At 37.2% G+C, this 16,700-nt stretch overlaps 1 protein-coding gene across 2 annotated transcripts in view; it reads left to right on the top strand.

Annotated features, from left to right (window-relative positions):
• LOC135089528 (uncharacterized) overlaps positions 1–15,815 on the top strand; it is a 48,639-nt gene extending 32,824 nt beyond the window's left edge. For both annotated transcript variants that reach the window (XM_063985171.1, XM_063985173.1), the window contains exons 4-6: positions 4,206–4,277; positions 5,121–5,202; positions 14,815–15,815. In XM_063985171.1, coding sequence (XP_063841241.1) covers positions 4,206–4,277; positions 5,121–5,202; positions 14,815–14,918 — 258 coding nt within the window. In that variant the 3' untranslated portion in view covers positions 14,919–15,815. The remainder of the gene's footprint in view (positions 1–4,205; positions 4,278–5,120; positions 5,203–14,814) is intronic.
• The last annotated feature ends 885 nt before the right edge of the window (positions 15,816–16,700 follow it).

Below are 16,700 nucleotides of genomic sequence, written 5' to 3'. Positions count from 1 at the left end.
TGGAAGTTAAACCAGTTCATTGATACCTATGCAAAGAAGAAGTAAAAGAAGATGAGTTTTTTTATCTATTTATTTATTTATTTATTTATTTTATTTATTTATTTATTTTATTTATTTTATTTACTTTTTTTTTTTTTTTTTTTTTTTTTTTGAGTGCCAGTCTGTAAGGAAAGTTCAAAAGGATTACCTAAAATTGGAGAATAATTGTTTTTAAGCCACCTTGAAAGAATTCAAATCATAGGAAGGAGGAAATACAGAAGCAGGCAGGAAGTTTCAGAGTTTACCAGAAAAACAAATAATTAGACAAATACCATGATCTTGGGGAAGCTTACCAAATCTTGATGGCAATGAAGGACAAAAGAGCATAAGTAAGTTACTAGTGACATTCCCTATGACTTTTCTAGCTTTGTTGGGAAGGAAAATATAACAGAACTCAGGAAAGCATCAGGAGAGGCAGTGGACAGCAAAACAGTAATAAGGAGCAGCTCAGCAGCCTCCCTTCCCACTTAAGATAACACTTTAGATGTCTGTGGTCTATAATGGAGGTTGTAGTAGAGGTTCGAAACAGAGTACAGGCTGGCTGGAATGGGTAGAAGAAGGGTGACAGGAATGCATCAACAAAAAGAAAAAGAGAAGATATACAAGACAGAACTGAGGCCAGCCATATTGCACACATTATGGATTCAGTACCACTGACAAAAAGACTATAGGTAGAGTTGGAAGTAGCTGAAGTGAAGGTGCTGCAATATTCTATGTGAGTGACAAGGCTAGACAGAATCAGGAATGAATTCATCAGAGGCACAATGCATGTACATTGGTTAGGGACAAAGCTAGAGAGCTGAGGCTGAGGTGGTTTGGGCATGTCAAGAGGAGAGACAATGAGTGTGTGGGAGGCAGATGCTTAATATGGTGCTGTCCAGCTGGAGAAAGAGAGGAAGGCCTAAGACTAGTTCCAAATTTTTTTCAGCTCATTACCCAATTTAACCTGCCATATTAGGCATGTTACTCCTTTCATAATATGTAACATAAAATGTAACTAATATACTGCACAGCACAGTACACCTACATACCTGCTTACATCTACCTTGGCTGATGCTCACAGAGAAACTGACTGAAATAGAGCAGTGGTTCTCCATCTTTTCTAAGTTTGTGCACCTTTCTGTGGGCTTTTGCAAAATTCATGCACCCTTGTGCCTAGACAATTACAAAAAAATATATGAATGTTTCACATTTTTCTATAGTTTTAAGACTGATAATGTATTAAAAAAGTATTAAGTCTATTGCAAATATAGATCATTGCCATTTAGTCCTAAATAATAGTTATATAGGTGCTGAATGTATAAGACAAACTATCATATTTCAAAGCTGTGAGGCATGAATAGCATCTGATCATAATATACTAATACACAAAAATTTGTTATACTTTAATCTGAATTTAAATGAATTTCTTACATGACATACAATTTTCTTCATAAAACATTCATACATGTACAGTAGGATACGTGACAAGTCACAGTCATTATAATGTACAACTACAATAATGCACTGAAATATTAATAACTATTTAATCAGAATGATGAACCAAAACTGGCATAACAAACTTGTCACTCGTGTGAGCACTGGAATTTTAATAAATATTTAATCGGAATAACGAACTAAAACTGGCAAGACAAACTTGCCATTCATGTGAGCACTGAAATTTAGTAAAAATTTAATCGGAATAACAAATTAAAACTCACAAGACTAACTCACCAGCTGTGCAAGCTGCTACTCACCTATCCTGTGCCTTTCTCTTCTTTCCTTTCCTTTCCTCTCCCTTCTTTTGTTTTGTCCCAAGCCTCCCTCCTTGTCACCTCCCCTCCCCCTTATCTGTCAGAGATAAGGGATTAGGGAGTGATATCTTTTTTTTTATCTCTCTCCCTCATTCATTTTGTCATTTTCACTTTATCCTTTCTTACTCTTTCTCACTCTAGTATATGTAATTCCATTGTCATTCTCAATCAGTCTCATTCTACTTAGTAATCCTTCAGATTGTTCTTACTTTCAGAGAGAGAGAGAGAGAGAGAGAGAGAGAGAGAGAGAGAGAGAGAGATGAAATAGTTCTCTGAAAAGTCCAAAAGGAGAAGGAATAGGGATAGAGAGAGAGATGGCTCTGACCTATGGGGTTTTACTGTATGTATATGTGTGATGCTGATAGTAGGTAAAAAGGCTCCTGAGAAAGGTTAGGGCACACAGGATAGATGGGAAGGTGTTAGGCTGGATAGGGTCATGGCTTAGCAACAGGCAACAAAGAGTTGTAATAAATGGCTCAAAATCCGAGTGGGGTCATGTAATTAGTGGGGTGCTACAGGGATCAGTATTAGGGCCATTGTTATTTCTAATATATATCAATGACTTGGATAGTGGAATTAGTAGTGATGTTAGTAAATTTGTGGATGACACAAAGATAGATTAATTAGATCAGAATCGGATGCCATCGCCTTGCAGGCATATTTAGATAGAATGAATGAATGGACGGACAGATGGCAAATGCAGTTTGATATCAATAAATGCAAAGCACTTAGCATAGGTAGAGGAAACCCACACAGTAGGTACACATTAAACAACCAAACTCTGGTAGGTGCAGGGTACGAGAAAGATTTAGGAGTTATAGTTAGCTCTGAACTCCATCTAGGGAAACTGCATAGAGGCCAAAAACAGGGCAAATAGGGTACTAGGATTCATTTTCAGGAGTGTTAAAAGTAGAAGGCTGGAAGTAATATCAAAGTTATACTTGGCGCTGGTCAGACCTCTTCTAGACCATGCTGTGCAGTTCTGGTCCCCACATTACAGGAAAGATATAGGTCTATTAGAATCAGTACAGAGGAGAACAACTAAAAGGATACAGGAGATGAGGAGTATTCCTTACGAGGCAAGATTGAAGTTGTTAAATATACATTCTTTATAGAGACGGATAGAGGGGACCTGATAGAAGTCTTTAAGTGGTATAAGGGTTATAACAAGGGTGATGTAAGCAAAATTCTTAGGATCAGCAACCAGGGTAGAACAAGAAATAACGGGTTCAAGCTTGAAAAATTTAGGTTTAGGAAGGAGATAGGAAAAAATTGGTTCTCAAATAGAGTGGTAGATGAGTGGAATGGACTCAGTAATCATGTTGTTAGTGCTAGGACACTAGAAAGCTTTAAGAGAAGATTAGACAGGTTTATGGATGGGGATAATAGATGGAAATAGGTAGGTATATTTCATACAGGGACTGCCATGTGTAAGCTTGGTCGCTTCTTGCAGCTTCCCTTATTTCTTATGTTCTTATGGCCCATACTGTCAAAGCAGTATGAAACTTGGGGTGAATTAGGGACTAGGCGCAAAACTCAGGAAGGTACTATGTGTACTTGTGTTATCTCAAGTGTGGTAGTGCAGATGTGCTCATTTTTATTTATTTTTTTAACCAATTAATTTTTTCCCTTAGGTTCTTCATTCACCATAATGCGCATCTACCATAACGAACGCTATGTTGGAATGAATCATGTTCATTGTCACGTACCCTACTGTATACACTGGCCACGTCATGTACATGTTACATAACATAATTTTCTTCCTAAAGCATCTTTTCCTATTGTGCACTTATATACACTGGCCATATCATGTAGATGTCACATAACACACAATGTTTTCTTGATATCCAAAATTCTTCACTTTTCTGTTATCTCTCCATTACCCCTGAAAAAATTTTATATTACCCCTGAAATATTGCTATATTATCCCTAACAGATAATTTCTCACCAATTTGGGAGCTACTGCTCTTAGGGAACCTACCCTGTAGGTAGATAGATTGCTAGATAGTAATGGATTAAGATTATCATCATCAGAGGTGGAAAAAGACCATACTCAAGGTCTTTCTGGAAACTGGCCAGTAGGAGATAACTTAACATTGATTCAGGAGAAAGTGGCACCTAAGATGACATGTGCCCTATATACCATATTGCATACAACTGATGACAAGTATTTGCAAGGACAAATATATACAGAATTTAATAGAGTTTCTGCACAGGTCACGAAGTAAGGAAACTTGGAATTCTGAAGGATGAATGAATAACATAGGAAAAAGAGAGATAAAACAAATAAAGACTTTTCCATATAAATGCTCCTGTCTTGTATGTATAGTATGACTTTTCTTTAATTTTTTATAGAAACCATTGTTCCTACAGATGAGTCTTGATGGAGAAGATGACCAGGTTCTCCCTGTAACAAATTACAAGCCTGGAAAATCAGTTATCCTGGTAAGTTGTCTGTGTCTCACATCTCACAAAAGGTGAGCATCTGTAAGATGAGTAATTCTATTTCAGTCTTCCATGATCCAAATTTTCTGCTGGTACTTGATTTGCTCTTCATTCCACTAGTAGTGTTTTGTTAGCACTATTGTGTACTGGGATATTCAACTGAATTATTGTCTGAGTTTTATTTTCATCTCTAAATTTTTCTCAACCTAAATTTAGTGTGTGTATGGAGTGGGTGATAAGTGAATGAGACATGGATTGCTTCAGTGCAGTTTATGTTGTGAGTTTGTGACATGTGCCAACAAATCATAAGGGAAGCATAGATCTGCACACAAAATCACATAACACATGGACAAAACCTACCAAGCCTAAGTATGTATGATAACTTTAAAAATATATACTTCAGTAGCATGTAATTCATCAGTGCACATCATTCTATCGGTCACCAAATAGTAATAACCACAAAGGCTGGTGGCAACAACATAACCACCAATTTTGTCTTGTTCTCTCAGTCACTAAGTACACAATAACACTAACACATATGTACACCTAAGGCCAGCAAGCTGTACTAAGCAGTGACTCGATATCAAAGTCGCCCTGGTGTGTAGAAGTGCAAGACTTGTGGTTCTTGCTGTTGATGGTGTAAAAGTGATAGGAATGAGCCAACATGTACGTCATCATATAGATAAAGTGAGAGAGAGCAAATACACAACACACCAAAGTTATAAAGTGTCTAACCTTATACATTGCATACTGAAATAGAATAGATAGGTCTTCTAAATAACCTTCATCTCCATTCTTTTATCTTCCTTAGTTTCAGATTTTTATTGACTTTTCACATTCTAGGAAAAGAAGAACAAAGAGAATATTAAACGCCCGTGTTGCAAGACTACCCCCATATTGGAAGCGAAGGTGATAAAACATGCAGGTAAGAATTAAACATATTGTTTAATTAATATTAAACGCCCGTGTTGCAAGACTACCCCCACAGTGAAAGCGAAGGTGATAAAACATGCAGGTAAGAATTAAACATGTTGGTTTGTGGAAACATGCAGTGCATACAAATGAGCAAAATGAAAAAGGCATTATTAATCGCACAATATAACATCAAGTAATCACTTGGTAATTTGTTTGCTTTTTTATTCTCTCTCTCTCTCTCTCTCTCTCTCTCTCTCTCTCTCTCTCTCTCTCTCTCTCTCTCTCTCTCTCTCTCTCTCTCCTCTCTCTCTCTCTCTCTCTCTCTCTCTCTCTCTCTCTCTCTCCTCTCTCTCTCTCTCCTCTCTCTCTCTCTCTCTCTCTCTCTCTCTCTCTCTCTCTCTCTCTCTCTCTCTCTCTCTCTCTCTCTCTCTCTCTCTCTCTCTCTCTCTCTCTCTCTCTCTCTCTCTCTCTCTCTCTCTCTCTCTCTCTCTCTCTCTTTTAGGACACTGGTCAAGGGCAACAATAATTCAGTAAAAAAGAAAGCCCACTGAGATGCCAGTCCTATAAAAGGGACCAAAGTGGTAGTCAAAAATTGAGGGATAAGTGTCTTGAAACCTCCCTCTTGAAGGAATTCAAGTCATAGGAAGGTGGAAATACAGAAGCAGGCAGGGAGTTCCAGTTTACCAGAGAAAGGGATGAATGATTGAGAGTACTGGTTAACTCTTGCATTAGGTAGGTGGACAAAATAGGGGTGAGAGAAAGAAGAAAGTCTTGTGCAGCAAGGCCACAGGAGGAGGGGAGGCATGCAGTTAACAAGATCAGAAGAGCAGTTAGCATGAAAATAGCAGTAGAAGACAGCTAGAGATGCAACATTGTGGCGATGAGAGAAAGGCTGAAGAGAGTCAGTTAGAGGAGAGGAGTTGATAAGATGAAAAGCTTTTGATTCTACCCTGTCTAGAAGAGTGCTATGAGTGGAACCCCCCCCCAGACATGTGAACCATACTCCATACATGGACGGATAAGGCCCTTGTTAGTTAGTTAGCTGGGGGGAGTGAGAAAAACTGGCGGAGGCGTCTCAGATCGCCTAACTTCATAGAAGCTGTTTTAGCTAGAGATGAGATATGAAGTTTCCAGTTCAGATTATAAGTAAAGGACAGACCGAGGATGTTCAGTGTAGAAGAGGGGGGTACAGTTGAGTGTTATTGAATAAGAGGGGATAGTTGTCTGGAATTTTGTGTTGAGTTAATAGATGGAGGAATTGAGTTTATGAGGCATTAAACAATACCAAGTTTGCTCTGCCCCAATCAGAAATTTTAGAAAGATCAGAAGTCAGGCATTCTGTGGCTTTCCTGCGTGAAATGTTTACTTCCTGAAGGGTTGGATGTCTATGAAAAGATGTGGAAAAGTGCAGGGTGGTATTGTCAGCATAGGAGTGGATAGGACAAAGAGTTTGGTTTAGAAGGACATTGATGAAAAATAAGAAGAGAGTGGGTGACAGGACACAGCCCTGAGGAACACCACTGTTAATAGATTTAGGAGAACAGTGACCGTCTACTACAGCAGCAATGGAATGGTCAGAAAGGAAACTTGAGATGAAGTTACAGAGATATACAGATTTAGAAGATGAAAAGACAATTACAGAAAAGCAATTTTGATTCAGGGAAGGGAGATCCTATGTCACAAGTCTATTGCTCTTTTATATGAGAGTAATAGATGGGGTACAAGAGAGGGATGGATGGGTTGATGTGGTATATCTGGATCAAAAAAGCATTTGATAAAATTCCCAGGCAGTATTGAGATGGATAGAGGGTTATTTACAAGGGAGGGAAATGAGTACAGTAATCAGAGACACTAATTCAAGTTGGCATGAAGTGACAAGTGGGATACCGCAAGGATCTGTGTTGGCGCCTGTTATATTTAAAATGCATGTAAATGATATGACAGAAGATGTAAATAGTTATATAAACCTTTTTGTTGATGATGCAAAAATAATGAAAATGACTGCAAACAGTTACAAAAGGATATTGACAAGATACATGCATGGAGTCAAAGATAGAAACTAGAATTCAATGCTAGAAAATGCCATGTGTCGGAAATAAGAGAAAGTAAAAAGAGACCTTAATGGAATTACAGAATGGGAGGAGAAATAATAACAAAAAGTTATGAAAATTTTGGGAATAGTAATCCAGGACACACTATCACCTGGAAGGCACATAAACAGAATATTTGGCTCTACATACAGCTTTTTAACAATTATTAGGGTGGCGTTTAACTATTTAGATAAAGAAATGAAGAAAATTATAACAAGCATGATATGACCTAAATTGGAATATGCAGCAGTAGTTTGGGCTCCACATAGAAAAATATATATATGAAAACTGAAAAGAATATAGGGGATAGCGACAAAGATGGTAACAGAATTGAAAGACTTAAGCTATGCAGAAAGACTTAAAGAGATGGAATTACCAGCACTACAAGAGAGAAGAGAAAGAGGAGACCTGATAACAAACTACAAATTAGTAAACAATATAGAAAGAATAGACAGAAATGACTTGGTACCACAGATGGAGGAGGGAGAGAGACGGATGAGGGGGGACGGGAAGAAAATAAAGAAGAGTGGATGTTCAAGCGACATCAAGAAATACAGCTTCCCATACCAAATCATTGAAATCTGGAATGATTTGAAGGAAGAGATGGGTGTGGCAAACAGTGTACACATGTTTAAAGAGAAACTGGATAAATATGGTTATTGAGACAGGACAAAATGAGCTCTAGCTCATGCCCTGTACAGTACAACTAATTAAGCACACACACACACACACACACACACACACACACACACACACACACACACACACACACACACACACACACACACACACACACACACACACACACACACACACACACACACACACACACACTTTCCTCCTCTTTCATCCTATCCCATCCTATCTCTCCTCTTTCAAGAGGAGAGATGGGATAGATTCCATAAGGCTACAGAGGTCCAAGAGAAGTGGGATGAATTTCTTAAAATATATAAAGAAGGTGAAGAAAAGTTTGTGCCTATAAAGCAGACAGTAATAGCTGGTAAAAAAGAGTGGTTTAATAAAAGTTGCGAAGCAGCAAGGACAAAAGAGGATACATGGAAAAAATGGAGGAAAAGTAAAAGAATTAACCTGTGGAATAATTACAAACAAGCAAGGAATGATTATGTGAAGATTCTGAGGGATGAACAAAGACAGTTTGAAAAAGATATAATAGACAGGTATAAATATGAGCCAAAACTCTTCTATAGATATGTGAATGGTAAACTGAAAAGCAAAATGAGTATAAGAAAGCTAGTGGTAGATGGAGTGGTTTATGAAGACCTGAAAGAGATAGCAGAAGTGATGAATAAGAGTTTTAAGGAAGTTTTTACAAAGGAAAAGGAATTTATAAGGCCATTGTGCACACCTGAAAATGGAAAAATAGAGGAAATTCAAGTAACAAAAGAGGAAATTGATGAAATCATCAAAATGTTAGAAGTGAGAAAGGCCACAGGACCAGATGGAGTGTGGGGATAGGTAATAAAAGAATGCAGTAACCAACTTACTGATAAATTACATAGTATCATATGTACCTCTATCAAAGAAGGAATAGTTCCACAGGATTGGAAAAGGGCAAACATTGTACACATATTTAAAGGAGGAGACACACAAGACCCACTAAATTATAAACATGTTTCGCTGACAATTGCGGTTGCAGAAATATGTGAAAGGATAATAAAGAACAAATGGACCAACTTTTTAGAAGATAAGGACATTTTCACAACTTGTGAATTTGGCTTTAGAAAAGGGAGATCTTGTGTCACAAATTTTTATGCTATTATTCAAGAGTAATTGATATCATACAGGAGAGAGATGGTTGGGCAGACTGTATTTATCTAGATTTAAGAAAAGCTTTTGATAAAGTGCCACATAATAGACTGCTGTGGAAGCTGGAAAAGATAGGTGGTGTAAATGGAAAAATGCTGAAATGGATGGACGATTTCCTTAAAAACAGAGAGATGTGAACAGTAATTAGGGACCAGACATCAGTATGGAGCCCAGTATTAAGTGGGGTCCCCCAAGGATCAGTGTTTTGGCACCAATAATGTTTGTGGTGTATATAAATGATATGGTGGAGAATGTATCCAGCTATGTGAGTCTTTTTGCTGATGATGCGAAACTTATGAGAACAGTGAAGGGAATGAAAGATTGTGAAGAATAACAAAGAGATATAGACAAGGTGTGGGAGTGGAGCAACAGATGGCAAATGGAAGTTAACTCTGGTAAGTGTAAAAAGATGGAATTTGGAAAAAGTAACAGAAGGTGTAGCTATAACTATAAGATGGGAAATGAAACAATAAATAAGACAAGAGAAAAAGATCTGGGAGTGATTTTCTCAGAGAATTTATCACCAGAAAAAACATATTAACAAGATAACAGGTGAAACTCTCAGCCTACTAAGAAACATAAGCGTTGCCTTTGCTTATCTGGATATAGAAATGATGAAGAAAATAATCATCCCAATGATACGTCCAAGATTAGAATACGCAGCGGTAATTTGGTCACCACATGAAAAAAAGCACATAAGAAAGTTGGAAGGAATACAGAGAGCAGCAACAAAGATGATAACAGAATTGCAAGATTTGTCATATGAGGAGCAACTAGCTAGAATGCAACTCCCAACCCTGGAAAAGAGACAAGAGAAGTGACTTGATTGCTTTGTACAGATTGCTGAGTGGGATGGAAAAACTAGATAGGAAACATCTCTATAATGAATGAAAGAGAAACAAGAGGACATGGAAGAAAACTAAAAGTAACCACCTGCAGAAGGGCCATAAAGAAGTTTAGCTTCCCTCGTAGAAGCATAGAGACATGGAATGGACTGGAAGGGGAAGTGTTGTGTGCTACAAATATTCATGACTTTAAGGAAAAGTTTGATAAAAACAGTTATGGAGACTGGACAGTATGAGCTTAGCTCCTCTCCCATATGTCACAACTAGGTAAATACACACACACACACACACACACACACACACACACACACACACACACACACACACTTAAAGATGACTCTTTAACATGTTACATAACAGAAGGTGTAGCTGTAACTATAAGATGGGAAATGAAATAATAAATAAGACAAGAGAAAAAGATCTGGGAGTGATTTTCTCAGAGAATTTATCACCAGAAAAAACATATTAACAAGATAACAGGTGAAACTCTCAGCCTACTAAGAAACATAAGCGTTGCCTTTGCTTATCTGGATATAGAAATGATGAAGAAAATAACCATCACAATGATACGTCCAAGATTAGAATACGCAGCGGTAATTTGGTCACCACATGAAAAAAAGCACATAAGAAAGTTGGAAGGAATACAGAGAGCAGCAACAAAGATGATAACAGAATTGCAAGATTTGTCATATGAGGAGCAACTAGCTAGAATGCAACTCCCAACCCTGGAAAAGAGACAAGAGAGGTGACTTGATTGCTTTGTACAGATTGCTGAGTGGGATGGAAAAACTAGATAGGAAACATCTCTATAATGAATGAAAGAGAAACAAGAGGACATGGAAGAAAACTAAAAGTAACCACCTGCAGAAGGGCCATAAAGAAGTTTAGCTTCCCTCGTAGAAGCATAGAGACATGGAATGGACTGGAAGGGGAAGTGTTGTGTGCTACAAATATTCATGACTTTAAGGAAAAGTTTGATAAAAACAGTTATGGAGACTGGACAGTATGAGCTTAGCTCCTCTCCCATATGTCACAACTAGGTAAATACACACACACACACACACACACACACACACACACACACACACACACACACACACACTTAAAGATGACTCTTTAACATGTTACATATTGAGAGTAGATGCATGTGAATAATATTAACTAATTTCTTCATTTGTAATGATATTCCTTAATACTATCCATCTTTCAGTCATGTCTTTAGATAGCTGCCTTTCTCTGGCATCCTCATGATTACAATACCTATTATACTTCTAAAGAATGTACATGATTATTTGCCTCATGAACTAGGATCTAATGTTTCCACCTATCTATATAATGTGTGTGAAGCAACTATCAATAGTGGTACATTTGGGATGGATGGAACTTCTAGCTGTAGTGATAAAATTGTGCCTCTGCACGGAGTTAGGCCATTGTTTCCTTGCTCTGTTGCTCTAAGCCCTCTTCCTCATCTTTTGCCATTTCCCCAGAGTGACGGGTTAGCACTTCCAGTCTCCAGTTGTTTCTGTCCCTTGCATGTTCTTCGATGACTCTTATAATTCTACTGCAATTCCATCCCTCCATCTCACTTTCTCAGACCATAATGATAGAGAACTTTTATAGACTGAATTTCACACCTTTTACTGATTTTAATCTTCAAGTTTGTAGTGTTTATAAGCTGTGATCTGGAGGTAAAATTTCCATCTATTTTTTTTTTTATCTGTCTATGAACCATATTGTGAAATACTTTTGTGCTGCTCCTCTGCTATTTTCAAAAAGCTCTAGTTAAAATGGCACATGTTTTTGAAGCTGTTTTTATGGTTCTAGTGACAGTTGACAAAATCTACATTATTAACAGGAGAAACACTTGAGAACCTGGCCGGTCATTCCTGTGGCCTTTGAAAATACTTGTGGTAAGAAAGTAGAGCGTTTCTAAATATGGGCCAGTATCTGATGCCTCACTCCCTCTGAGGAGGGTGGCCATGGCAGAAGAACCTCCACTTCAAGCACATGTCCTCTACGAACACCTCTTTCACACATGTGCTCCTTTAGCCTATCCTTCCATTTTCCAGCTGGCATTTCTCAACTAGTAGCACCTTTAGCTTCATTCAGTTACACTTTCTTTATGCTTCATCTTTAAATATGGCCACATTATCTTTGTTTTTCACTCATTCCACCACTCCATTTACACTGCTTGCATTGGCCATCATACCACATCTCTCATACACACTTTTATTGCTCTCAGCCTCCCTCCTTGTAATTTCACATATCCTGCTCAGACAACCCATTTCCACAGTATGCAATGTTCACTGTCGTGCCCTGTTCCATATGTCAGTCTTGGCATGAGAAAACTATTCCTCAAATCATTCTTTATATCCATGGGTATTTTTTTGGCCTTTCCTAACTTGCAAGTTATCCTGTGACCTGTCTTTTTACAAACTTCTCACTTATCTTTCCTTTCACTCAGTACTGTTCCCAAGTACTTGTCCTTCCCCTCGATTCTCTCTCCTACTATAATAAACATTTAAAATCTTCCTACAGTTGGGATGCACATTCTACATATAAGGTATCCTAGAGTCACATATCTCCATTATCTCCTCTCAGATACCATCACCTTACTTTTCTCAACATAAATGGTCAGTTTCTCTACCACACATACACTATGGCACTGATTCACCACTTTGGAACCCAACCCTCCCTTCTGTTTCACCCTTATACCAACATACCCTACTTTAGCTTTCATCCTTCTAATATAGCTGTCCATAAAATTATTAACTATGGAGACATGACATCACACATCCATTTCTCTATCTGTTCCTATAGTAAAACAGCAAGCTCTTTCCATCCTCACACACACATTCATATCCTTATAAAGAAAAATCTTCATTCTTTCCAGCAACTGCCCTCCTATACCATAAATTTTAAGAACAGCTGAAAAGGCTTTCCTAGCCATCCTCCCTATCACATGTGTTCTCTAGATTCATAAGTAATGCATACAGCTTTTAATTCTTTCCTAAGTATGAATGAGGATACCAAGGCTACATCAACATTAAGGTCTTGCCTGTTACTTTTCTGGATAAGTGCATCAATCTTTTGGAGTCTTCCTTTGCTTGCCAGGGTGCAGTTTTTGGTGGGGAATTTTGTTCTTATCCAGGTTTGGGCCAACAGCAAGAATGCATAGCACAGTAACTATGGTGAGCAAGATGGGCAGCAAGGTCATTTATTTTCACTCCATCTTGTTTCAGGGCAATGATACAAGCCCTTTCTACCTTACTTGTGGTAGCTGTGCCATCTTCAAGTTTTTGATAAAAAAAAATAGGGACAAATACACTTTACAAGCTATATACGTGAATGTGAGAAAACATGGTTACAAAAAGAGGTATCCTAAGGCAATGTGCCAGCGTTACCATCATGTGATGAGACAGTTCTTTGAGAGTTATCAGTGCTCACCATTCAGTGGTGGTGAGAGCATCAGTGATTTGTGGTGGATCAAATTGTGATTGCATTGGCAATGTTTTCCAGTGAGAGGGTTGCAATAGCTATTGCCATCACTATATGAGTGATGTTAAAAGGGGAGATTGGGAAAATATTTGAGAGATGAAAATGGAAAAGTATGAAATCAAGATATGCAATATGAGAAAGTGGCTTGTAGGTGATCCTGAAATACAGCAAGGTGTGTTGGAATGGAAGGAGACTTCATCCTCATGATGTGTTGTTGAGTCATGAACTATGGACATTTGTGAATGCAAATGGATCTGGTAGTGAGAGGAATGAAAAGGATAGAAATCTTCCTGAATGTCACTGAGTTTCTGTAACTTTTGTGGTTTTAGAAAGAATGTAATTAGTCTGTTGTAGGCTGACCTAAATACTAGAGTTAAGAATGTAGTTGTTGAAGGTGTGGTTTGTATCCTTGATGTGCAAAGAGTGAACAGAAATTAAGAAAGAATGATGAAGTTCAAGCTACACCCAGTTTTCTCTCCACATATTTCACCCTGTATATCAGATTAATAGCAGGTAAGTCTGAGAAATGCTGAGTATATAGGTAGTGCAGGAAACACTTGCAGCTTGAGCAACACTGGGTCACTGAGGTGGGGCTTGACTGGTGTGCTTGCCAGCAGGCAGGTGGAAGATGGTGTTTGCCATTCAGCTGGACTGTGGCACCAGTCAGGTGTCACCACCTGCCGCTTATTTGCACTGCACTGCTGATTGGATGATGTGTCATGGCTGCTCAGAACATGTTTGAGATGTATACATTCCATATGCAGCATTAGTGATTTGCTGACTCATTGCCCAGGGGAGAACACCTTTGGTCAGCTGTTGGATAGTTACCAAGTGCCCAAACTGAGCATACAGTGGTGATGGGATTAGTATGGCTTCTCAGTAAGCAGACATATTACTCCTTCCTTTTTTATTCATAATCTTTATTCAAAGCATTTAGTAATCAGGGTTTGTTTTATTTCCACATTCATTTTAATATTTATATGTACTCGTAAATATTAGTGTAACTGGCTTACAGTTGACAAAATCAAGAGAAAAGTCAACTTCAGAAGGGTTCTAGTCTTCTTATTTTTCATTATATCATGTCTGCCCAAAGCAGTGTCAGAACACCAGTTTTTTTTTTTTTTTTTTTTTTTTTTTTTTTTTTTTTTTTTTTTTTTTCTTCAGTTTCAGTGTTGCCTGTTACAAAAATCAGCATCCATTTTTTTTTTCTCAATTATAAGAGACAATAATTTCTGCTGTGCATTTATAAAAATGTTGCATATAGTGAAACTTATCCAAAATTAACTGAGGAGGATGTATTATTTGGAAATTCCTAATTAAAGTGGAGTTGCTTATCACTTTCTTTTATATTTTGCGTTACAGGTCGTCTGAAGGTCGCAAAGTGCCAGAGTGCCTCCCAGACTCGACAGAGTGGACGTACCTCACTGATGGAAGTGTCCATCCACCAGGCTGTCTACAGTGATTAATTGGCATATGCACACAGATACATTGTACAGGTTTTCTAACTGTATATCTGGAAACACAAGTAAAACAGACAGGAATGAGGAAACATTTGTCCACTAACTACAACTACACACTTTTGTACTTCTTGTCTGTTCCTTATTATTATAATTATTATTATTATTATTATTATTATTATTATTATTATTATTATTATTATTATCATTATCATTATCATTAGTAATAGTAATAGTAGTAGTAGTAGTAGTAATTATTCATTTTTTCTTTTTTTATCCATCTTTATTTGTTATTTACTTTTTTATTTATTTATTTATTTATTCATTTACATATTTATGTATTTATTTATTATTGGAGCTTTTTTCTCAGCATACCTGATGCACCACACATTATTTTACTCAAATAATGTCATTATCGCTCTTACATTTTATTCAAGTGCACTTAGCTTATGCCTGAAGAATTCTTGTGTATCTGCTTGGTTGTATTTTAAATTGAGTCATGCTCACCATATTTTCTCTATAAAAATTAGATTGTCATATTTTCCTTAAATTTGTATATATTGTTTGCAAACACCACTTGTACTGGTAATGCTTTCCATTGCCTGAGTGTGAACTAGCATGTATGGGGGAGTGGGGAGCCTTATCTCAGCCCCTGTGTGTGTGGGGCAGCCAAGTATGTTAGGTAGTGATGAACAGATGATATTTCATTAATTATAACTTTAAAGGAAGATTTTCTGCTCTTTCAAATTTAGAAAAGTTGTGTCATTGATAGTTCTTTAGAAATGTGATTCTTATCTCAAATCAGTGAATGAGTCAAAAGTTTTGCAAAGTTTATTATAAAATCCCAGTTTTCTTTACATTAGTTTTCATGATAATTTGGTATGTAATCTTGTATACATATATCTGCTGATATATATATATATATATATATATATATATATATATATATATATATATATATATATATATATATATATATATATATATATATATATATATATATATATATTTTTTTTTTTTTTTTTTTTTTTTTTTTTTTTTATAAGGTTCTGTATTCTTGAATGTCTTTTTTGTCATATAAATGGTAAAGATGAAATGCATTTGCTTCTTTTTACTAAGATTAAAACAGCTCAGTTGTTTGAATTCTTGTACATGGATATTTTTAATGAAAGGAGACTCATCAGTGATTTAAAATCTCATTATTAAAAGATAAAGCCTTTTTAATGATTATTGTTCCTAATATATTGTTGATAGATATAAAAATGTAAGAATCTTTACAGTCCTAAATGAAATCGGTGTAACTTTGAGGAAGATTCAAGACAGGAAGGCACTAAAGACAACTCTCTTCCTCCACACAAAACTACAAGCACCTAATAACACACACACCCTTCACTCAAAAAATTTTAAAATCATGGCGACTCCTACACCAGCCTCGGAGTCCCCATCTGGGGAGGGGACCATAAATGTCCCCAGGTCAGACTGCCTTTCCGTCGACGACCGTAAGTGTCTTGACACCCCCCTCAACTTTTTCTTCATTAACTTCTGCAACATTCGCGGTCTAAGATCTAATTTTCAATCTGTAGAACACCACCTCTCCTCTTCTAAACCTCATCTTCTTTTCCTCACTGAAACTCAGGTGTCTGAGGCAACTGACAGTAGCCCCTTTTCTGTTCCCTCCTACTTTCTCTATCCTCATTTTCGATCCAAAGCTGGATGCTGCGTTTATGTGCGCAATGACTTAACCTGCTCTCGTGCCCACGCTCTTGAATCTTCCGAGTTTTCCACCATCTG

This window comes from Scylla paramamosain, chromosome 33 (assembly GCF_035594125.1).
Source record: "Scylla paramamosain isolate STU-SP2022 chromosome 33, ASM3559412v1, whole genome shotgun sequence".
In the NCBI taxonomy this organism is placed as follows: Eukaryota; Metazoa; Arthropoda; class Malacostraca; order Decapoda; family Portunidae; genus Scylla; species Scylla paramamosain.
This window is presented reverse-complemented; position numbering and strand designations above follow the sequence as displayed.